Here is a 19,531-nt window from a genome sequence, read left to right on the forward strand (position 1 = left end):
GATTGGATTAAGGATATTATTTAAATTTGTTTTCAGCCGAAGGAAAAAGAGAGGTCCACCGCATTATCTAGTCATCTACCAACCCTATTGTACGAAGATGATAAGAGGATTAAGGGTAATATCGTCATTCAGAAACTAAAAAAAATAAAGAAAAAAAATAGATCGTTAGAAAACGTGTATATGTGCATCTCGGGTTTATTCATTTCTCTTTCGCATCAATCTTCTTCGATGCTCCGACTCTTTCAGCGAATGTCCCAAAGAGTTCTAATAAGTTCTCTTTCATCTGTTCCACGAAGAAAGACAATCAAAGTCGATTAGAAGGTCAGAAGCAGCAGCTAACCACTTTCTTTTTTTGTTCTGTTTTTTTTTTGTTCTGGGTGCTTGACTTTTTTTTTGCTCTGTTTTAGATCGATACTTGATAAAATCTTAACTTTGCGTTTTGTTTTGTTTTGTTTTTGAATCATCTTTTGCTGCTGTGTGGATGCTATCACACATAGACTCGGTCGTGTTGTAAGATTACGTTTAAGAGTTTGATTATTAAGCGAATCGGTTTTGTTTTTTGTTCTCAGGTTCTTGACCATAAGTGTTTAGACGCGTGTTTGCTCTTGTCAGCACACAACTGTCTCTCTCTCTCGTTGCTTGCTGCTTCTCCATGGTGTCGAGATCTTGCGCTAATTTTCTAGACTTATCATCTTGGGACTTGTTAGACTTTCCTCAAACTCAGAGACCTCTTCCTCGCGTCATGACCGTTCCCGGCATCGTCTCCGAGCTGGAAGGAGATGGTGGAGGAGGATCCTCCTCCGATGTTAACTCCTCCACCGGCGGCTCCCACGAGCGGAAGATCATCGTCGCTAACATGTTGCCTCTACAGACCAAGAGAGACGCGGAAACAGGACAGTGGTGTTTCACATGGGACGAAGACTCTCTCCTCATCCAGCTCAGAGACGGGTTCCCTCCCGATACCGAGTTCGTCTACATAGGTTCCCTCAACGCCGATATCTCCCCGGGAGAGCAAGAAGCTGTCTCCCAAAAGCTTCTGTCGGAATTCAACTGCGTCCCCGCTTTCTTACCGAAAGATATTCAAGAAAAGTACTACCGCGGCTTCTGTAAACACCACCTCTGGCCTCTCTTCCACTACATGCTCCCCATGTTCCCCGACCACGGAGACCGTTTCGACAGGCGTCTCTGGCAGGCCTACGTCTCCGCGAACAAGATATTCTCCGACCGTGTGATGGAAGTCATCAACCCGGAGGACGACTACGTCTGGATCCAAGACTACCATCTCATGGTTCTCCCCACGTTCTTGAGGAAACGGTTCAACAGGATCAAGCTCGGATTCTTCCTCCATAGCCCCTTCCCTTCCTCGGAGATCTACCGGACGCTCCCCGTCCGGGACGATCTCCTGAGAGGGCTGCTGAACTGTGACCTCATCGGTTTCCACACGTTCGACTACGCGCGGCATTTCTTGTCGTGCTGTAGTCGAATGCTTGGACTCGATTACGAGTCCAAGCGCGGCCATATCGGGCTCGATTACTTCGGTCGGACCGTGTTCATCAAGATTCTCCCCATCGGGATCCATATAGGTAGGCTCGAGTCTGTTCTGAACCTCCCCTCGACCGCGGGGAAGATGAAAGAGATTCAAGAACAGTTCAAAGGTAAGAAGCTGATCCTCGGCATCGACGATATGGACATCTTCAAAGGCATTAGCCTCAAACTCATAGCCATGGAGCATCTCTTCGAGACGTATCGGCACGTGCGAGGAAAAGTCGTTCTGGTTCAGATAGTGAACCCGGCGCGTGCCTCGGGTAAGGACGTGGAAGAGGCGAAGAAGGAGATATACGTGACTGCTAAAAGGATCAACGAGCGGTACGGTTCCCCTGGTTATCATCCGGTTATCTTGATCGACCGTCTCGTCCCCCGTTACGAGAAGACAGCTTATTACGCTATGGCGGACTGCTGTTTGGTGAACGCGGTGAGAGACGGCATGAACTTGGTTCCGTACAAGTATATCATCTGCAGGCAAGGGACTCCGGGGTTAGATAAAGCCATGGGGGTTACTAGCCGTGATTCTCCGCGGACGAGCATGCTTGTGGTTTCTGAGTTTATCGGGTGCTCGCCTTCTTTGAGTGGTGCCATCAGGGTGAACCCGTGGGATGTGGATGCTGTTGCGGAGGCGGTTAACTTGGCTCTCAAGATGAGTGAGGCTGAGAAGAGGTTGAGGCATGAGAAACACTATCACTACGTTAGCACTCACGACGTGGGTTACTGGGCGAAGAGCTTTTTGCAGGATCTAGAGAGGGCGAGCCAGGATCATTATAACAAACGTTGTTGGGGTATTGGCTTTGGTTTGAGTTTCAGAGTTTTGTCCTTGTCGCCGAGCTTTAGGAAGCTGTCTATCGACCACATTGTCTCCACGTACAGAAGAACAGAGAGGAGAGCGATATTCTTGGATTATGATGGCACTCTTGTCCCTGAGAGCTCGCTCGTTAAAACCCCTACTGCTGAAGTGCTTTCTGTTCTGAAATCTCTGTGTGATGATCCTAAAAACACTGTGTTTATCGTCAGTGGCAGAGGCTGGGAGTCTCTGGGCGATTGGTTATCTCCGTGTGAGAATCTTGGAATAGCAGCTGAACATGGATACTTCATAAGGTATATATATGCATGCTCAAAGTTTTTAAACATAAAATGTTTCCGTAAAGGAAAAACCAATGTTCAAGAAATCGCTAGGCCGTAGTTAAGATTTATTATTGATTAGGTGGAAGGCTTACCGATTTTCTTAGTGATTTGGCCGACTTTAAAAAAAATAGTTTTGTTTAGGTACCATTTGCCGCCTAGACCGATTTTTAGAACATGGGGAAAAACTAAGACTGATTTGTATTTGGGATTCAGGTGGAGTAGCAAGAAGGAATGGGAGAGTTGTTATTCGTCAGCTGAAGCGGAGTGGAAGACAATAGTAGAACCGGTTATGAGATCATACATGGACGCAACCGATGGTTCCACTATAGAGTTTAAAGAGAGTGCTTTGGTTTGGCATCATCAAGACGCGGATCCAGACTTTGGATCCTGCCAAGCGAAGGAGCTTCTTGATCATTTAGAGAGTGTGCTTGCAAACGAGCCTGTGGTCGTCAAGAGAGGCCAACACATCGTAGAGGTCAAACCACAGGTAAGATAAAAAAAAAAGTCCATTTCACTCCTTTTCTTTTGCTTGCAAAACAAGTATTTATGTTCTTCTTATTGATTGCAGGGAGTAAGTAAAGGCTTGGCCGTGGAGAAAGTCATACACAGAATGGTGGAGAATGGGATCTCACCTGACATGGTGATGTGTATAGGAGATGACAGATCAGACGAGGACATGTTTGAGAGCATATTAAACACAGTGACAAACCCTGACCTCCCGATGAGACCAGAGATCTTTGCCTGCACGGTGGGGAGAAAACCAAGCAAAGCCAAGTACTTTTTAGACGATGTCTCTGACGTATTGAAGCTCCTAGAGGGACTGGGTGCTGCGTCGAGCAGCTCGAAGCCAGAGTATGAACAAACATCCGCATCATCCTCATCCTCATCCTCACATGCACATGTGGCGTTTGAGAGCATCATCTGATAAGGAAGAAAAAATGATCATGAAGAAGTGTGTCAGTGTGAGTAGCCAAAACCAACATAGAAATGCTTGGGGCGTTGTGTATAATGAAAAAAGGCTAGGGGAAGGTGTTTTCTTCTACCTCCCCCTCCCTTTTGTTTATTCTGTTTGCTTTTTGTTTTATTTTAGAATTGGAGTGTTCAATCTCTTTGTATAGAATATCTTTGAAAGTCTCTATGGTGGTTTGTATCTAACACGGAACAGAGTAACCATCTTCTGCTGCTATATATTTGGTATAACTGCCATTTTTGACTGTTGTGTGTTTACATAGGATCAAGAAATATACAAGCTCTTTTACGAAGATCAATGACTTGCTTTCCTCTTTACTCGCAGCAACCAATGGACCAACGTATCCACCTTTTGTTGCATATGAGAGCAGCTCCTTGAAGATTGAGTTCACTTTCTCAAAGCCACCAGGGAACCCCACAAGCAACAGATGTCCATGCCACTTCTATAAATCTGTCTCCTAATACTTTCACAGATTTTATCTTCCAAAGTTCATATTCAGTTTCTTAACTTCTTCCTTGCTTGCTCAGTTTTCAAATGTTTTTTTTTCATCTGTTTCGTGAAACAAGAACTTTGGTTTTGTTTCGGCTTTGAGGTTCTCTGTGTTTATTTTTGAACAAAAGTTCCGATGTTTGTAACCGGAAAGTGATCGAGGAAGCACACAAGTTTGTCTCGTTTTGTATAAAACTTTAATAGAGATGTGATTCATTATCCCGTGGTGTATCTCCAGTTTACAGCTTCATCTTGCACAAGAGCTTTGGATTTACTGGCTCATTTGGTTGCTAATGTTATATTCTTCATTTCTGCTTAAAGAGACATGTTTAAGCTTCCGATCTGGTTCTGCATGGAACTGATTTCATCTTTTGCCTGGAAATATGATTCGCTAAGCCAAGTTAGGCCAGCTTCTAAGCTTTTACTCTGTTGAGCTTTTTCCTCTGTTGTTCAAGTGACCTAACTTTTTGCATTGATATCTAAAGACTGACGTTCATGATGTCTTACTGTGTGTGACGGGATGGTTTCAATATTTTCAGTTTTTTGACAATACCATTTCATGATGTGATGCAACAAGAGTTTTGGATTCTTACCCTCACATTTGATGAGCTCATCAGATTCATTCGGTATTGTTGACATCTCTCCAAGTTTCATCAAACACTCTTCAAGTTCTTTTGTTTTCTTTGCAAGAGACTGTTCCAACTCCTTGCTATGTGCTTCACGGTTTACACGACTTCGAGTTCATGTCTTAAATTTTTTTTAGTTATGAAAGTAAAGTGTATATCTAAAAGGAACAAAAGGAATGAATAACATAGATTTGGAAAAACACATTGACTAAGTAATATGCATACTAATTTAGTCTAAAAGAGAAAATCATCTACAACTTTTTATACATTTAAAGTAATATGAAAATAAGTTTGAGATTTGCTTACTATGGAAGTATTAACTGGCTGATCCAGTTAATCAAGCATGCCCTGTGATGGACAATTAAGTTTTCATCAAGCGATTTGAGCTCCTTAAGCTTCTCAAACATTTGTTAGCTACAAACATTGAGAAACATGACCTCTACTACTCAAATTTAAGTTTGTTTTCGCTTTTCATAGTGTCAGAACCCTATTCTGAAGCAAGCTAGTATATTGGGAACTTAAAGAGCTCAAAGATTTTTTGAGTCTGAGGACAAGTCTCATATTTGATCCTAGTTTAATCGAGGGGTTTTTGGTTTCCTTGTCTGCTCTAGGGGATTTTCGACCATACGAAAACTTTAATTTACATCTAACTAACAGATAAACTTGTTGTAGGAATCAGTGAGCATGATTCTGTGCACGTGAAATTTATGACAATTTTCAGATAGATAAATAGGATAATTTGCTTTCTTTATGTTACTCTTCATTGTATGAAGAGACTAGAGTCGGCCCGCCCTACGGGCGGGATACAAATTAACAAATAATTTAAATAGTTAGACTAAATATTTAATATAAATTGTTATTATGTTAAAATAAACATATTAGTTAAATTTTGTACATATTATTATATTTGAAGACAAAATAAAATATGTTATCTGAAAATTAGTTATGATTTTTAAAATAAATAATACTTGTTATTTTTAAAAATATAATTTTTCTTTTTTTTTTGTTAAAAGTTTCAGATGAATTGCTTTTGTTAAGTAATCTATGTTTAATTATATATTAAGAATTGAATGTGGTATTACATCATCTTGATATTTTTTTCCTTTCATTTTGCTAGTAGAAAAAATACAAACTTGTAAATGCACATATTTGTTTGGTTAAATTTATATACTTTAGTGGATTATTTTATTTTTTTACAGTAGATTATTCTTGAAATATTGTTTTAGTTAAAATGTATGATTAATTATAAAATTATTTATGTAATATTATATATTTAATGAATATATCTGACCAAGATAATAAAAATATACATGTTTGCTATAAGTTTCTATTTATAAATTTATTTGAAAATCAAGTAAACCATGTTTTAATATAAATGATTATAGTTTTTGAAATAAATGTTACTGATTAGTTTAAAACAATTAATGGTTAATTTTCATAATATAAATTTAAAATATTAATTTCTTAAAAGTCATTGTTTTAATTATAAATTTACTAAATTTTACGATAGATTATTGTTGAAATTTTATTTGATGTAAAATGTATAAATTTAAAATATTAATTATAGCATTATTTATTTAATATTAGATATTTTATTAACATATTTGACACAAATAATAAAATTAATATTCATGTGTTGCTTGATTTTTTATTCAATATATGTGAAAATCAAGTTAACTATGTTATTTGAATAAAGGATATCAGCTCTGAACTTTATGGGTTACGGGCGTGCAACAGGAGCATATCAGTTCTGCATGCTGAGATGGAAAGTTTACTTTGAGCAACCTCATATATAAGAGACATGAGGGTAAACGGACTGTTCGGATCTGGTCGACATGACTTTGAATCTGATGGATTGGCCAACCTTTACGACAGGGATAGAGGAGTTCCAAAAACTACAGAAAGATTTCAAGGTTGTGAATCTGTCTCATATACCTTGGAATCAGAATGGTCGAGCTGATGCGCTAGCACAAAAAGTAAGAATCAAATGATTTTTTTTTCATATAGATCAGACCCGGACAGACAGAGAGACTCCTATGAAAAACGGCATGTGTGCCACCACTTGATTTAGCATACATGGATAGTTGACAGAAAAAAAAGATTTTGATTTTCAAAATGAATTTTATTGATGCATTTTTCCAATAAACATTTTTGATTTCTGAAATCAATGTTTTAATTATAAGTTAATTTGTGAATGTTCTTTTTCATCATTTTGTTAAATTTTATGGAAAATTGCCTAACTTTTGCTTGCTTAATCCTTATGGTACATCAAAGATTATTGGTTCTGTCATTTTTTTTTGTCAGCATTGGTTCTGTAATTTAAAAATATTTGCTAAATCATTTGTTATTATTTTATGATTTATATTTCATACATCTTACCGGGTTGTTTATGGATTTTATTCTAAAAGAGACTTTTTAATTAAAAATACAAATACAAATACAAAATTCCAAAGAAAGAACTTAAGAATTTGTAAATATTATTATAATCTATATATTCGATTTGAAAAATCAGTAAACTTTACTTAGACTATTAAATTGCAAAAATGATCGGCAACCTTCATGTTTTGATAAAATGACATAAGATTCAAAACTTAGCAGCAAACAAACATGGCACCTTCAAAAAACAGAATCTCACTATATTATATGTGTAGTGCGTTTCGCATCAATTCATAGTTAGATCATAGCAGCAACTGTCTCCACACAGGTGTCAGCTCTTGCCTTGTCAGAATCCAAAACTTACTTTGAAGCTTTGATGACAATTTGATTATTGACATAATGCTTAAGACAAACAGGGATACAGACCTTAGCCCCACCCATCAGCTCGGTTCTGGTGTCACAAGTCTTCCTCACAGTGAAGAAACCTTTCTGTCCACAAACATCACACCTTGCAGTAAGCTTTGTCACAGAATCAGTTATTGGTAAATATTCAAGAACATCACCGAAGCTCCTACATTTTACCAATAAAGGATCATTAAAGTTAGAGCTCAACGGAAAATGTTAAAGATTTGAAGTAAAATTGTCAAGTAACACCTTAAATAATCACCATCAACGACTGCAACAATGCCCGTTTTGCCATCATCATCAGCGTCTTTGCATCAGCAAAACTCATAAAGATTTCCAGAGAACTGAGCTTCGTCAATACCAATCACATCACAACCTGCCAATCATTAAAAAAAAACACATCTTCAATCCAAATCTTTCACAATAAGACAACAATTACTACCAAAAGGACGAAAGACTTTACCTTGTGGTAAGCATCTTCACGATATTGAATGCATGGCCAATTTGGCTATACGTTCGGCTACCTCTACGATCTTGCTCAAAGTCTGGGGTCTAGATCCATAATAAAATAATGCACTTGCACAGACCATTTTACTTTGATTGGGCGAGAATGAACGTTTCTGGAAAGTGATACTTCATAACTCTTCAACTCTGCTACCATACAAAAGTCAATCCAAGATTATTTCAAGCGACACAAAAAGAATTCTAGAGTTCTACAAATCTATGAAAAATAGCTCTCATGTGTTACATAAAGAGGATAACATTAGATTTGTGGGTTACTAAATACTGTTAATGATCAATGTAAAGAGATCTACAATCACAGAATGAGAATGATTATGCATACATGATGAACACTATATGGTTGAAGATAAAGCCTTTACATCTAACTAATGTGGCAGAGTGCACTCAACTTGATTAGGTGACTCCGTTATCTCATCCAAAGTGGTTGAATCATGGAACCGTATCAATAGAGGAGAGACAGGTGACGCACCGAGTGAGGCGGTGGAGTTGACGGTGGCTAGCATGAGAGTCACCTGGATACAGAAAAAAAATAAAATCATAATAAACAAACAGATTCGAAATCATCTCTAAATGAATAAAAGAGTTGAAAACATAATTTTGATAAGCCCTTTTTCAAAAAAACAAACATAGTTTTGATAACTCTTAGTTTAAACGCCGCTGTGTATTTAAGAAACTACGATGAACTTGAGTTAGACATAACAAATAAATCTCTTGTCAGATTAATAAGATGGTGAGGATGATGTCTATGGGATCCAGACTGACCTTTTTATAGGTGGTTCCACCGCCTAAAAAAGAGATAGGGAGCACCGACTGAGGAATCATGATTTGTGTGTGCTAAGAATTAAGAACGCTCTTAATGGCGATGAAGCACTTGATGACGAAACGAAGAACACGAAATGACAGAAACTGGATCGTCTCTGCACCGATCGAAGATGAACGAAGAACACGAAGGTGAGCATAGCGACTGATTAGGGTTTCCATAGAAGTATGTGGTCCATGGGCCGCAGAAGCGCAACACGAAGCCCGCAACAATGGAAATCATACTTTAATGAAACGGTGCGCATCTTACGTGTCGCAACAGGAGCACTCGAATTTCTGATGTGGCAGCTGACGTGTCAGCAGGAGAGAACCAACTCTCTTTTATATATATAGATGCTTCATCCTAGAAAAATTGGTTTTAACTGTAGTGTTGAAACATATTTATGATTTAATCCAAGAAAATGTCAATATTTTCTAGCGCAAATAAGTGAATCGTTCGTATCTTCGATGTTTATTGTGTGTGTTTATAATCTGGAGATGTTTCTTGTATAACAATATGTAAACCACACTTTTTTCATGCAAAATAATGAATCATTTTAAAGTGTTTATATGTTGTCATATTTTAATAGATTTTATAAATTATGTATTCATGTAAACATATAAAACATCAAGAAGAATGAAAATGCATATAATCCAATTTGTGAGAGACTTATGCACAAACTCTGACCTGTTATTTCTTTATTAACCACAACTTATTTGCTCCAATTTTAAATTTAGAAGCCTTTATTTGCCAGCACTATCAAAAACTGAGAGCTCAAAACTCATGACCTTTCCAAACAAAACAAATATGCTGAGATGGTCATAGTTAAAAATTATAGTTTTCTCGACCAAAAACACATTATGTAAATTATTTTATTGTTATGCAACCAAACTATTTTTGATGTCCAATAATTAACTCTGGTAAAGTGTCAAATATAAATCATGTTGACTAATTTGAAAATGCAAATGACTTTCACTATATGCGGTATGGACTTCATACATATTCTGCATAACACTCCGAACCATTAATCTTTTCTAATTGTATTTTTCATGGGAACAACCAGTTGAACACTTTCAAATTTCTTGAGTTTGTGAACAACCACAGTATCTTGTCTAATTATTCTAAAGGTATTTTGTATATTATTTTATTTTTGTTGATGTGCGTGGTTTTAATCTTTGATGTATATGATTTTTTTTGTATTCAATTGGTCATATTAAGAATAGAGAGATTTAATTTATTGGTTTTCTATAGTACACACAAAACTGGATCAATTTGATTTATTGAATGAAGTTTTGGGCTGAAGCAAATACAATGTGTCAATGGAATGAAATCTTTAACAAACATTTTTACATAAAATAAATGATTAATATATAAATTGAGTAAAAGAAAATCGAACTAACATTTTAAAATAAATAAAGAAAACATAAAATTACCAAATTTTAACCAATAAATATAAAATATAAGTATGATCAAATTTAATTAGTCAATTACAAATAACCAATGTATTAAATTATCAAAATTAAAAATCAATAATATAAAATTGTTTTAGTGTAGAAATTTGGTATAAGTGATTTGAGATGCAAAATAAAGTGTAACACCAAAATATTAAATTTTGCGTTAGTTCAACATTAAATCTGATGTTTTGGTTAGAGTTACCCTTAACCTATAATGTATATATATATATATATATATTTGTGAGTTTTATTCAACTACTATTCAGTATTGCAGACAAAAGTTTTGGATTTTTTCTATCATGTCTTAGTTTTGCAATTAAAGTAGATACTTGTCTTGATCAACAATATTTCTCCTATCTGAAACCTATTCAACTTTTCAGAGAAATTGCCCAAAATATCTGCGACTAGGGAGATCAATAGTGATGTAGCTAGATAACTACATTACCAAAGTAAAGCCAGTTCGATTATGTGTACAGTTGGTACTGATCAAATAGTGGAATTTCATGTGACATACTTTGATATGATTTTGAAGACAATGTCTGACTTGGGTGATCATCGTGACGAAATTATTATGAAGGTGAATTCCAAGATCAACGTGAGAGTTTCTCACCTACTTCTTAATCAAATGCTCTTTTGGAGCATAATAGCAAATTATGGGTCATCATTATTTATCCCTACCAATAATGATTTCATCCCATTTTTGGATATTCTCTACAAGGCTAGAACCCCACCAAAGAAATTATATATTTGACTTCTCTTCTTCATTTTATATATAATGAAATGCATTTATTAAATATTTCTCCCTAGAAAACAATATCTGGAAACTTTTGAGATAATAAAAGGGAATTAGACCAAAAAAATCATGAACTTTGCACGAATTGCCATAATAAACACGAACATATTGGCTGGCCAAAAAAAAACACCGAACTATATTTGACTTTAAACTTTAATCAGTAAGTTATCGCTAACTAGCCAAAATAAACACAAAGTTATCGCTGGCTCGCCAAATTAAACACACCGTTACAGAATGATTAAACGACGTTTGCAAAGATCGTTAAGTAAAATGACGTCGTTTTGAGATGGAATGAAACGACGTCGTTTTACCTATTTTTATTATCAAAAATATGTTGTTCGCGTGGGTCGAACCTGAGAACTCATGGCCAAATGACGAGGTTTCTTGCCACTAGACTACTATCACTTTTAAGAATATCCATAACATGTTTTCTTTTATTGAGTATCAAACAAATCTCAAAAATCTAAATTCTTTTTAAAAAATTCCAAATTTTTTTAAAAATTCAAGAAAATTCTGAAAAGTAGAATTAAAATTGAAATTACAAATAAGTTTTTTTTGAAAAAATCAATACATTAAAAATTTCAAAAAATCTAAAATAATTCAAAAAATGCAACGAATAAAATTTAATGATTAAAAAACTTGAAAAATATTTTTAAATAAATTAAATTATGTAATATAAAATAAAAATGATATTTATCACACTATAGATTTTAGTATGAATAATGTATTTAAGATAAAATAGACAAATGATAATTAAGATACAATAAACAAATGATATTATCACAAATTTTTTTTCCTAAAATATGATAATAATTAAATGAAAAACATATGTAGGGTGATAAATATCATTTTTTTCTATTTTATCACAAATATATTAATTTATAAAAAAAACTGTATGATTAATGTATTTAAGATAAACAAATGATATTATCACAAATTTTTTTCCTAAAATATGATAATAATTAAATGAAAAACATATGTAGGGTGATAAATATCATTTTTTTTTCTATTTTATCACAAATATATTAATTTATAAAAAAAAAACTGTATGATTAATGTATTTAAGATAAAATGCTCAAATGATCTTAGATACATTAATTTTTATAAAAAAAAAATTATGTTTTGATTTTTTTAAAAAAAATTATAATTTCAATTATAATTTTACTTTTCAGAATTTTCTTGACTTTTTTAAGATTTTTTGGAATTTTTTTAAAAAGAATTTAGATTTTTCTAAATTTGTTTGATACCCAATAAAAGAAAACATGTTACAGATATTCTTAAAAGTGATAGTAGTCTAGTGGCAAGAAACCTCGTCATTTGGCCATGAGTTCTCAGGTTCGACCCACGCGAACAACAAAATTTTGATAATAAAAGTAGGTAAAACGACGTCGTTTCATTCCATCTCAAAACGATGTCGTTTTACTAAACGATTGATTAACCACCGTCTTAATTGTTAGTTAACGGTGTCTTAATCTGGTCGGTCAAACAAAGTTTTTTAATAAACTGATAAAAGTCAACAAAAGTTCAGACTTTTTTTGGCCAGTTTCGAGTCCATGTTTCTTTTGGCCATTCTCGCCATATTCAGTGTTTTTTTGGCCGAATTCCCGATAATAAAACCATTAAACTTAAGAAAAAAAACATGGAGCTTCAAAATGGGACCTCATCTACTTCAAACTAACGAACTCAATTAGATATCTCAAAATTTGTGGCTGTATGAACATAGTTTGATTAGAACAGGGGATTAAAGCAACCATCACATATAACATAAATCAAAGAACAAGCTTATTGCCCTCAACAAAACACAACAGTTCCAGCTACAGAGACACAAAAGACCACCACTACAGTATAGTGTTAACAAAATAATTTTTTTAGAAAAAAAAAACTCAAAATCAATAAATCAACGGCAAAAAATTAGCTACCCTTTGATCTTCACCTACCTTTCTCATCTTATGGCCCTTGAAATCTCCTCCCATTCAATGACAAACCAGCAACAACTCTACTACCAGTACCAGATGCAGAACAATAAGGATAAGAGGAAGCACCCACCAGATTGGTTTCCCCTTGATTACCAAACTTTGATCTCTTATTAGACCACTGCCAAATCTTTGACACAGAAAAGCTCTCACCTTTACTTCTCATGTTTATCTTCTTCCCTTCAGCATGACTCTTCAGACCTTCCTTATTAGGACACAAAGCCACCACCAGATCAGACTCAGCAACTACGTACTGATAAGACCCCATTGAGAAACATCTCCTGTTATCAAGACTACTGTTCACACTCACACTCCCACTTGTCTCTCCTCCTCCTTCACTAACATTAACATTAACATTACTGCTCCTAAACTTCCCAAGCCTCACCGAGAACACTCTCTTCCCACTCATGATATCACTCTCCGCCGGCTTCTCCCCCGGAGACACCCTATCTCCGTCGTCTCCGGCGGCGGCGAAAAACTCGAAACCGAAATCCTGAAGGGCTCCTCTGCAGAGAGGACACGTGGAGTTCGAGAGGAGCCACGTGTCGATGCAATCGATGTGGAAGGCGTGGCTGCAAACCGGAAGCAGCCGGAGCTTGTCGTCCTCGGTGAATTCGCAGAGGCAGACGGCGCAATCGAACGGCTCCTTGGAGCCTCTGATGTCTTTGTAGAGAAAGACAGGAAGGGCGTCGATGAGAGATTGGTCTAGACCTGAATCGTGGAGATGGAAGAGCTGTCGGAGCTGTCTCCGGTAAGTGTCGGAATCGGAAAGTTCCGGGTTTTGGTTGTCGGAATCTGTCGTCGAGGAAGAAAGGCTCGACCTTTTCTTGTTTAAGTAGTGTTTGATCGCTAAATGTAGAATGCTGCAGAGGAAGAAGACGACGGAGACGAGAACGATGATGAACAGAACAATGGGGCTGATTCGATTAGATGAATGATTGGCAGTGGTGATAGGAGGAGGAGCTGAAGAAGGAGAGATTTGATGAATCATTTGAGACATTAGTGGTGAAGAACAGAGACACTATTAAGCTAACTCTCTCAGATTTTTTTCTTTAATCATAGACCCTCTGAATTTATGATTATAAATCCATGGAAAATTCAACAAATAATATCACAGTCAAAAACGTTGCAGGATTTTTTGGAATATGAAATGATGATTGATAAACAGATTTGGCAGAACCAAAGGGAGCTGCTGCCATCATTAATTTAAAACATACAAGTGAGCAATATATTTAATTAAGGCTTTAATTAAATTATTTTAATCATAGAGTAAGTAGAGGTCTCTTATTAGGTCATACTTTTGTGTTTTTACTTTTTTTTTAATATTCGTAAAAGTCTTTCTGGAAAATAACAATTATGGTGTGGAGGCCAATGCTTTGATCCAGGGATCTAGTGCCTAGCAGTTTCGAAGAATTTAGAAAAGCATTATCGAATTAAGTTATGGCTAATAGCTAAAAGCCTAATACCGTATTTAATTATCCAGTGGAATGTATCAAGTCATCAATAATAAGGGGACAATCCGCAATAATCGTTGATCGTTGCCAATAATCAAAGTAAAGTACAGCTAAAATAGTAGTAGTACTATATTTTGTGTCAGTCGATTTTTCAATATCTAGGGACTCGTATAAATGAACTGAACACAAAAAGGTAGCTAGGAGTGGAAGTTTTGAATATGTGGAGTAAACCATTACCCACATGGTAATGTCCACAAATGGTTTAAACTGAAACTCGAGCAGTGAACATTGGAATTTGGAATTGGTAAAATAAAGAAAAAGCCTGTCATCGCCACTTTTTAGAAAAGCTGCACGACATATTCATGGGCCGTAAGGGCTCGATTACGATAATATCTGCTACTACAAGCCCAACTAATAAATTTCACCTAAATCATGGGGAAAAAAACAAATTCCATATAAATTACCAAGTAACAGATTTCCAACGGAAATAGTTTGTGATAAACATACAAATATAAGAAGAAAATTTTAATTTAAGAATAACAAAAAATGAAGAAGATGAAGAATAAGAAAACTAGCAAACAAACTAAACTATCAGTTTTGAGAGTATGGTTTTGAGAAACCTAATCCTCAACTCCAAATGCATAATGTAATCAGTAGTCTTTGATATAAGCAGATCCGGTTGGTTCAACCTTCTCCCGCCCGGTACCAGAACTCGGAGCCTCCTCATTTCCATCTGGATCGACGATCCGAATCCAGAACCTGATCCACGGCCTGTTTTCTTCTTCTTCGCCTGCTTCCTCTCCCTTCTGTATGATCTCGACTCTTCCATTGTTTTTCTTTTTGCTTATGACAACAGAGCTTGTGATGATATGTAATGGACGTGGTTGTGGTCCATGTATATATAGTCCCAATTCTTCTTAATTGTCTTTTTGTTTCATTTTTAAAATTTCTGCTCTTTTCTAGTTATTGTTTTTTTTTTTGAATAAAAAGTTTTTTTGTGCCAATGATCTTTTCACATCGACACTCTCGATCTGTGTTGTCGTTTTGCTGTGAGAAAATATAAATTGTTATAGAATAATAATAGAAATATGAGAATAATAAATTATGTTTATTACTTTACTTTTTAATCATGTCATTACATGTTAGATTCACTATTTTTAACGCCAAACTAAACACATATGCGATGATTTTCAGCTTCTTTCGAACCATATAATATATATATATATATCATCTTTTATATTTAAATGCCACGAAAGAGTCCGTAGCTACTGCTAGTAGTGTCATGGCAAACTAGTAGTGAGTTTAAAACCAACTTGAATATGGGTTTAATAAAGCAAGAAGCATTACGTTTGTTATGTCATGGCTGACGTTAGGCTTCGTTGGGTTTAGACTCTATTCCGATCTGTTCGATCATTACCAACGTTTCTTCGCACTGAATCTGCATGGCTCTCTTTTTCTTTTAATAAATAAATTAATTCGTGAGCAGCATCAACTGAGAACCACATGATGTGTTGCACTATACAGTCTCAAAACGTTTGATTCAAGACATTACTATCCAATATATATATTGAGAAAAATATATTCAATTGATAATATCATAGATTCATAGTTGTGGTCGAAGCACTGATAAACTATTTTCACTACATCTGGATCGGTATGGATCCCAATTATTAAAACAGAAATTAATTTACACGATTGAATCTGGCAATCGTGAGTTGGACTATTTGCAATACGTTTTGTTTCAAACAGCTATTTGGAATATGTTGTAAGCTTCAACTTGTAGATATTTGTACTTAAAGACTTGTATATACATATTAATTTGCATATATTCTCTCATAAAAAATTCCATTTTGTTTCCCATTTTTTCATAAACGAACGTGCAGCTGTATAGGACACACTCATCAGTCATCAACAAGAACACTAATGGATCATTTATATATGGAACAGTTACATGGTGTTGAGAAATACGAGTACTCTAATACAAGAATCTATATGGTAGTACATCAGTCATGATTTGTTGCAGACAGTTGTTTATTTGTTTAGTCAAGTCATCGAAAATCATTAGAAAAAGGCATGCAAAGTGCAACCCATAACTTGCATGTGTTTCGCCAACTCATACACGGTGGCTCTTAGTATGCACCATAATCGTGGCACGTCGTTTTAAAACCCCATAATTTGCATGTGTTCCATCTTAATAGGCCTATGAGATCCGAATTGTAGAAACATATAAATATAATGGGCAAGCTAAATTTTGGAACCCATAGGCCTAAGTCTAATGATCCAAAGTCATAAGAAAAGCCCACGGGATAAAAATGCTACAGTCTTAAGACCAGGAGTAGATAACAAAGGGTGCGGGTTGGTTCCTGAGAAATTGTTCTTTATGAGGATCACAATTTTGGTTATTGGATCTCTGTGCGTGCGATGCGAGAGAACAAAATGCAAAGTTTCACTTTTCAGTTTGGTTTCAACATCATTCAAAATTGCAAACTAATTTTTTTATGTTTACCCACTGCTTTTTATTAATAAAGAGATGAGTTTATCAAGATTTAGAAAATGGAGATCTATAGAGACAATAGAAGTTTAGGATGAATGTACATTTTCTCATTAACTTTAACTGTACAATACACTTTGATATATATAGACTGTACAAAGCTAATCTACACTGTAACCGTATGTACAAGTGTATCACTCAACTAACTTGCACTATAAGAAGCTCATATATACGTAATATACCCCCCTCAAGCCTCAATCTGGAGCAGACGGAAGGAAGAGGCTTGACAGTGATAGACGACGTAGAAACGAGTTGAAGAGGCCAGGATGCAGAGGCTTAGTAAGAATATCAGCAAGCTGATTCTCACTAGAGACATGAATCGCCGTCAACATCCCTTTCTTCAACTGCTGTCGAACAATGTGACAGTCAAGCTCGACATGCTTCGTCCTTTCATGAAAGACGGGATTGATAGCGATGTATACGGCCGACTTGTTGTCACAGAAAAGCTTAGCAGTAGTCGTCACCTCGATGTGAAAAGCACGAAGCAGTTGCTGTAACCACATGATCTCACGAGTAACATCTGCCATACTTCTATACTCTGACTCTGTACTGCTACGACTCACAACCTTTTGCTTCTGGGAACGCCAACATATAAGAGATGTGCCAAGATACACACAGAACCCAGTAACGGAGATGCGCGAGTCTCGACATGTAGCCCAATCAGCATCAGCAAAGGCATTCAAGCAGAGTTCAGAAGTAGAAGAATAAAAGAGTCCCTGACCTGGACTTGCCTTGATATAACGAAGGACACGAAGCGCAGCTTGCATATGAGCATCAGTAGGAGCTTGCAGGTATTGGCTGAGCTTATGAACCGCAAATGTAATATCAGGGCGAGTTATGGTCAAGTAGAGTAGCCTGCCAATCAGTTCCCTATAAGAACGAGGAGATGGGAGAGCAATACCAGTCTCTGTCGTCAATTGAACATAAGGATCCATAGGAACAGAGGCAGGTTTACAAGCAAGGAGACCATAGTCTTGGAGAAGATCCAAAGCATATTTGCGTTGTGAGATGGATATTCCAGACGATGATCGAGCTATTTCAAGACCAAGGAAGAACCGCATAGGACCCAAATCCTTAATCTTGAAAGCGCCTGCAAGAAGACTCTTCAAAGCCTTTAAGTCATCATCATTGTTACTCGCTATAGCAATGTCGTCCACATATACAAGCACCGCAATGAAAGATGTAGGAGTCGACTTGATAAACAAGCTTGTGTCAGACTCATTCTGCTCATATCCATCATTGACCAAAACAGTAGTGAAAGTCTTGTTCCAGGTGCGAGAAGCCTGTTTAAGGCCATATATGCTCTTGTTTAGACGACATACCGGATTAGGAGGTAAGATGACACCAGGAGCCGGAGTATATCCTTGTGGAAGGGACATATAGATCTCTTCGTCAAGCTCACTGTGAAGGAACGCATTGGATACATCCATTTGCGAAAGAGACCAGCCTTTGATTGCAGTCAATCCAAGTAACAACTTCACACTTGTAAGCTTGATAACCGGAGAGAAAGTCTCATTATAATCAACCCCTTCCTGTTGAGTATATCCCTTTGCTACTAAGCGTCCTTTGTAGCGTTCCACAGTGCCATCAGGATTGAATTTGATGGTAAAAACCCACTTGCAGCCGACAACATTGTGACCAGGAGGAAGCGACACAACTGTCCACGTGTTATTAAGTTCCATAGCATGAAACTCCTCATTCACAGCACCTCGCCACTTAACAGATTTCATGGCCTCAAGAAAGGTTTTTGGTTCAGTTTCAATGGAAAAAGAGAGAAGAAATTGGTAATATGGGGGTGAAAGGCGTTTATAGGAAAGAACAGAAGAAATTGGATAAGGTGTAGTATGGTGAGAAGGAATGGAAGAAGAATGGGACTGAAGAAGAGCACAATGATAATTGGATAGGTAACTAGGAGGTTTAGTCTGTCGCTTAGGTCGATCATTGTTGCCTGAAATCCCTGAAACATCAGAATGAACTGTCTCTCTCTCTAAGGAAGATGCATGAGATGAATGTGATGCAGCAGGAGATGGTATAGATGATGTATGAGATGAGTCAGGAATATATGGAGCAGGAGAAGGCAAAACAATATGAGAGAAAAAATCATGAATAACCGAATCAGACTCCTTAAAAGGAAAATTATGTTCATGAAAGATCACATTACGAGAAACAGAGATACTTCTAGTGTCTAGATCAAGCACTTTGTATCCTTTGTAACCGGAGGGATAGCCTAAGAAGACAGAAGGACGAGAACGAGCAGTAAACTTATTTCGATCTTTCTGTAAAGTACTCACATAGCACAAGCAACCAAAGGTTCTCAACCTAGAGTAATCAGGAACTTTCTTAAGCAAGACCTCATAAGGAGTATGATTCTGTAAGAGAGGAGAAGGAGTTCTATTTATAAGAAATGCAGCAGTTAATACACAATCACTCCAGTAGACAACAG

At 36.3% G+C, this 19,531-nt stretch overlaps 2 protein-coding genes and 1 long non-coding RNA gene across 9 annotated transcripts; 1 reads left to right on the forward strand and 2 right to left on the reverse strand.

The window, feature by feature from the left end:
- The first annotated feature begins 163 nt into the window (after positions 1–163).
- LOC108822492 (probable alpha,alpha-trehalose-phosphate synthase [UDP-forming] 9) lies at positions 164–3,891 on the forward strand. Its single transcript, XM_018595588.2, has 4 exons — positions 164–321; positions 570–2,649; positions 2,890–3,163; positions 3,245–3,891. Exons 2-4 carry the CDS (start codon positions 653–655, stop codon positions 3,599–3,601), a joined length of 2,628 nt encoding a protein of 875 aa, XP_018451090.2. The 5' UTR covers positions 164–321; positions 570–652; the 3' UTR covers positions 3,602–3,891.
- A 3,413-nt stretch (positions 3,892–7,304) lies between these two features.
- Positions 7,305–9,045, reverse strand: LOC130498452 (uncharacterized). 7 transcript variants are annotated; one of them, XR_008937344.1, is made up of 5 exons: positions 8,827–9,045; positions 8,424–8,576; positions 8,006–8,196; positions 7,792–7,918; positions 7,305–7,708 (listed from the first exon to the last, which is right to left on the reverse strand). It is a non-coding gene; the product is annotated as an uncharacterized LOC130498452 (long non-coding RNA). The 7 variants fall into 7 exon arrangements; XR_008937341.1 differs by having other exon boundaries at positions 8,454–8,576; positions 8,827–9,036; XR_008937342.1 differs by lacking the exon at positions 8,827–9,045 and having other exon boundaries at positions 8,006–8,193; positions 8,454–8,806.
- A 3,804-nt stretch (positions 9,046–12,849) lies between these two features.
- LOC108820994 (RING-H2 finger protein ATL47) lies at positions 12,850–14,310 on the reverse strand. The gene has a single exon (XM_018594040.2). It carries the CDS (start codon positions 14,081–14,083, stop codon positions 13,058–13,060), a length of 1,026 nt encoding a protein of 341 aa, XP_018449542.1. The 5' UTR covers positions 14,084–14,310; the 3' UTR covers positions 12,850–13,057.
- Between the last annotated feature and the right edge of the window lie 5,221 nt (positions 14,311–19,531).

Source organism: Raphanus sativus, chromosome 8, assembly GCF_000801105.2.
Source record: "Raphanus sativus cultivar WK10039 chromosome 8, ASM80110v3, whole genome shotgun sequence".
Lineage (NCBI taxonomy): Eukaryota > Viridiplantae > Streptophyta > Magnoliopsida > Brassicales > Brassicaceae > Raphanus > Raphanus sativus.

What these genes read in the sequence shown, in the direction of transcription:
- LOC108822492 (XM_018595588.2), top strand. Translation starts at nt 653, where the DNA reads ATGGTGTCGAGATCTTGCGCTAATTTTCTAGACTTATCATCTTGGGAC. An exon ending in GAACATGGATACTTCATAAG is followed by an intron (nt 2,650 to 2,889) that starts GTATATATATGC and finishes TTTGGGATTCAG; the next exon opens with GTGGAGTAGCAAGAAGGAAT. An exon ending in TCGTAGAGGTCAAACCACAG is followed by an intron (nt 3,164 to 3,244) that starts GTAAGATAAAAA and finishes TATTGATTGCAG; the next exon opens with GGAGTAAGTAAAGGCTTGGC.
- LOC108820994 (XM_018594040.2), bottom strand. Translation starts at nt 14,083, where the DNA reads ATGTCTCAAATGATTCATCAAATCTCTCCTTCTTCAGCTCCTCCTCCT.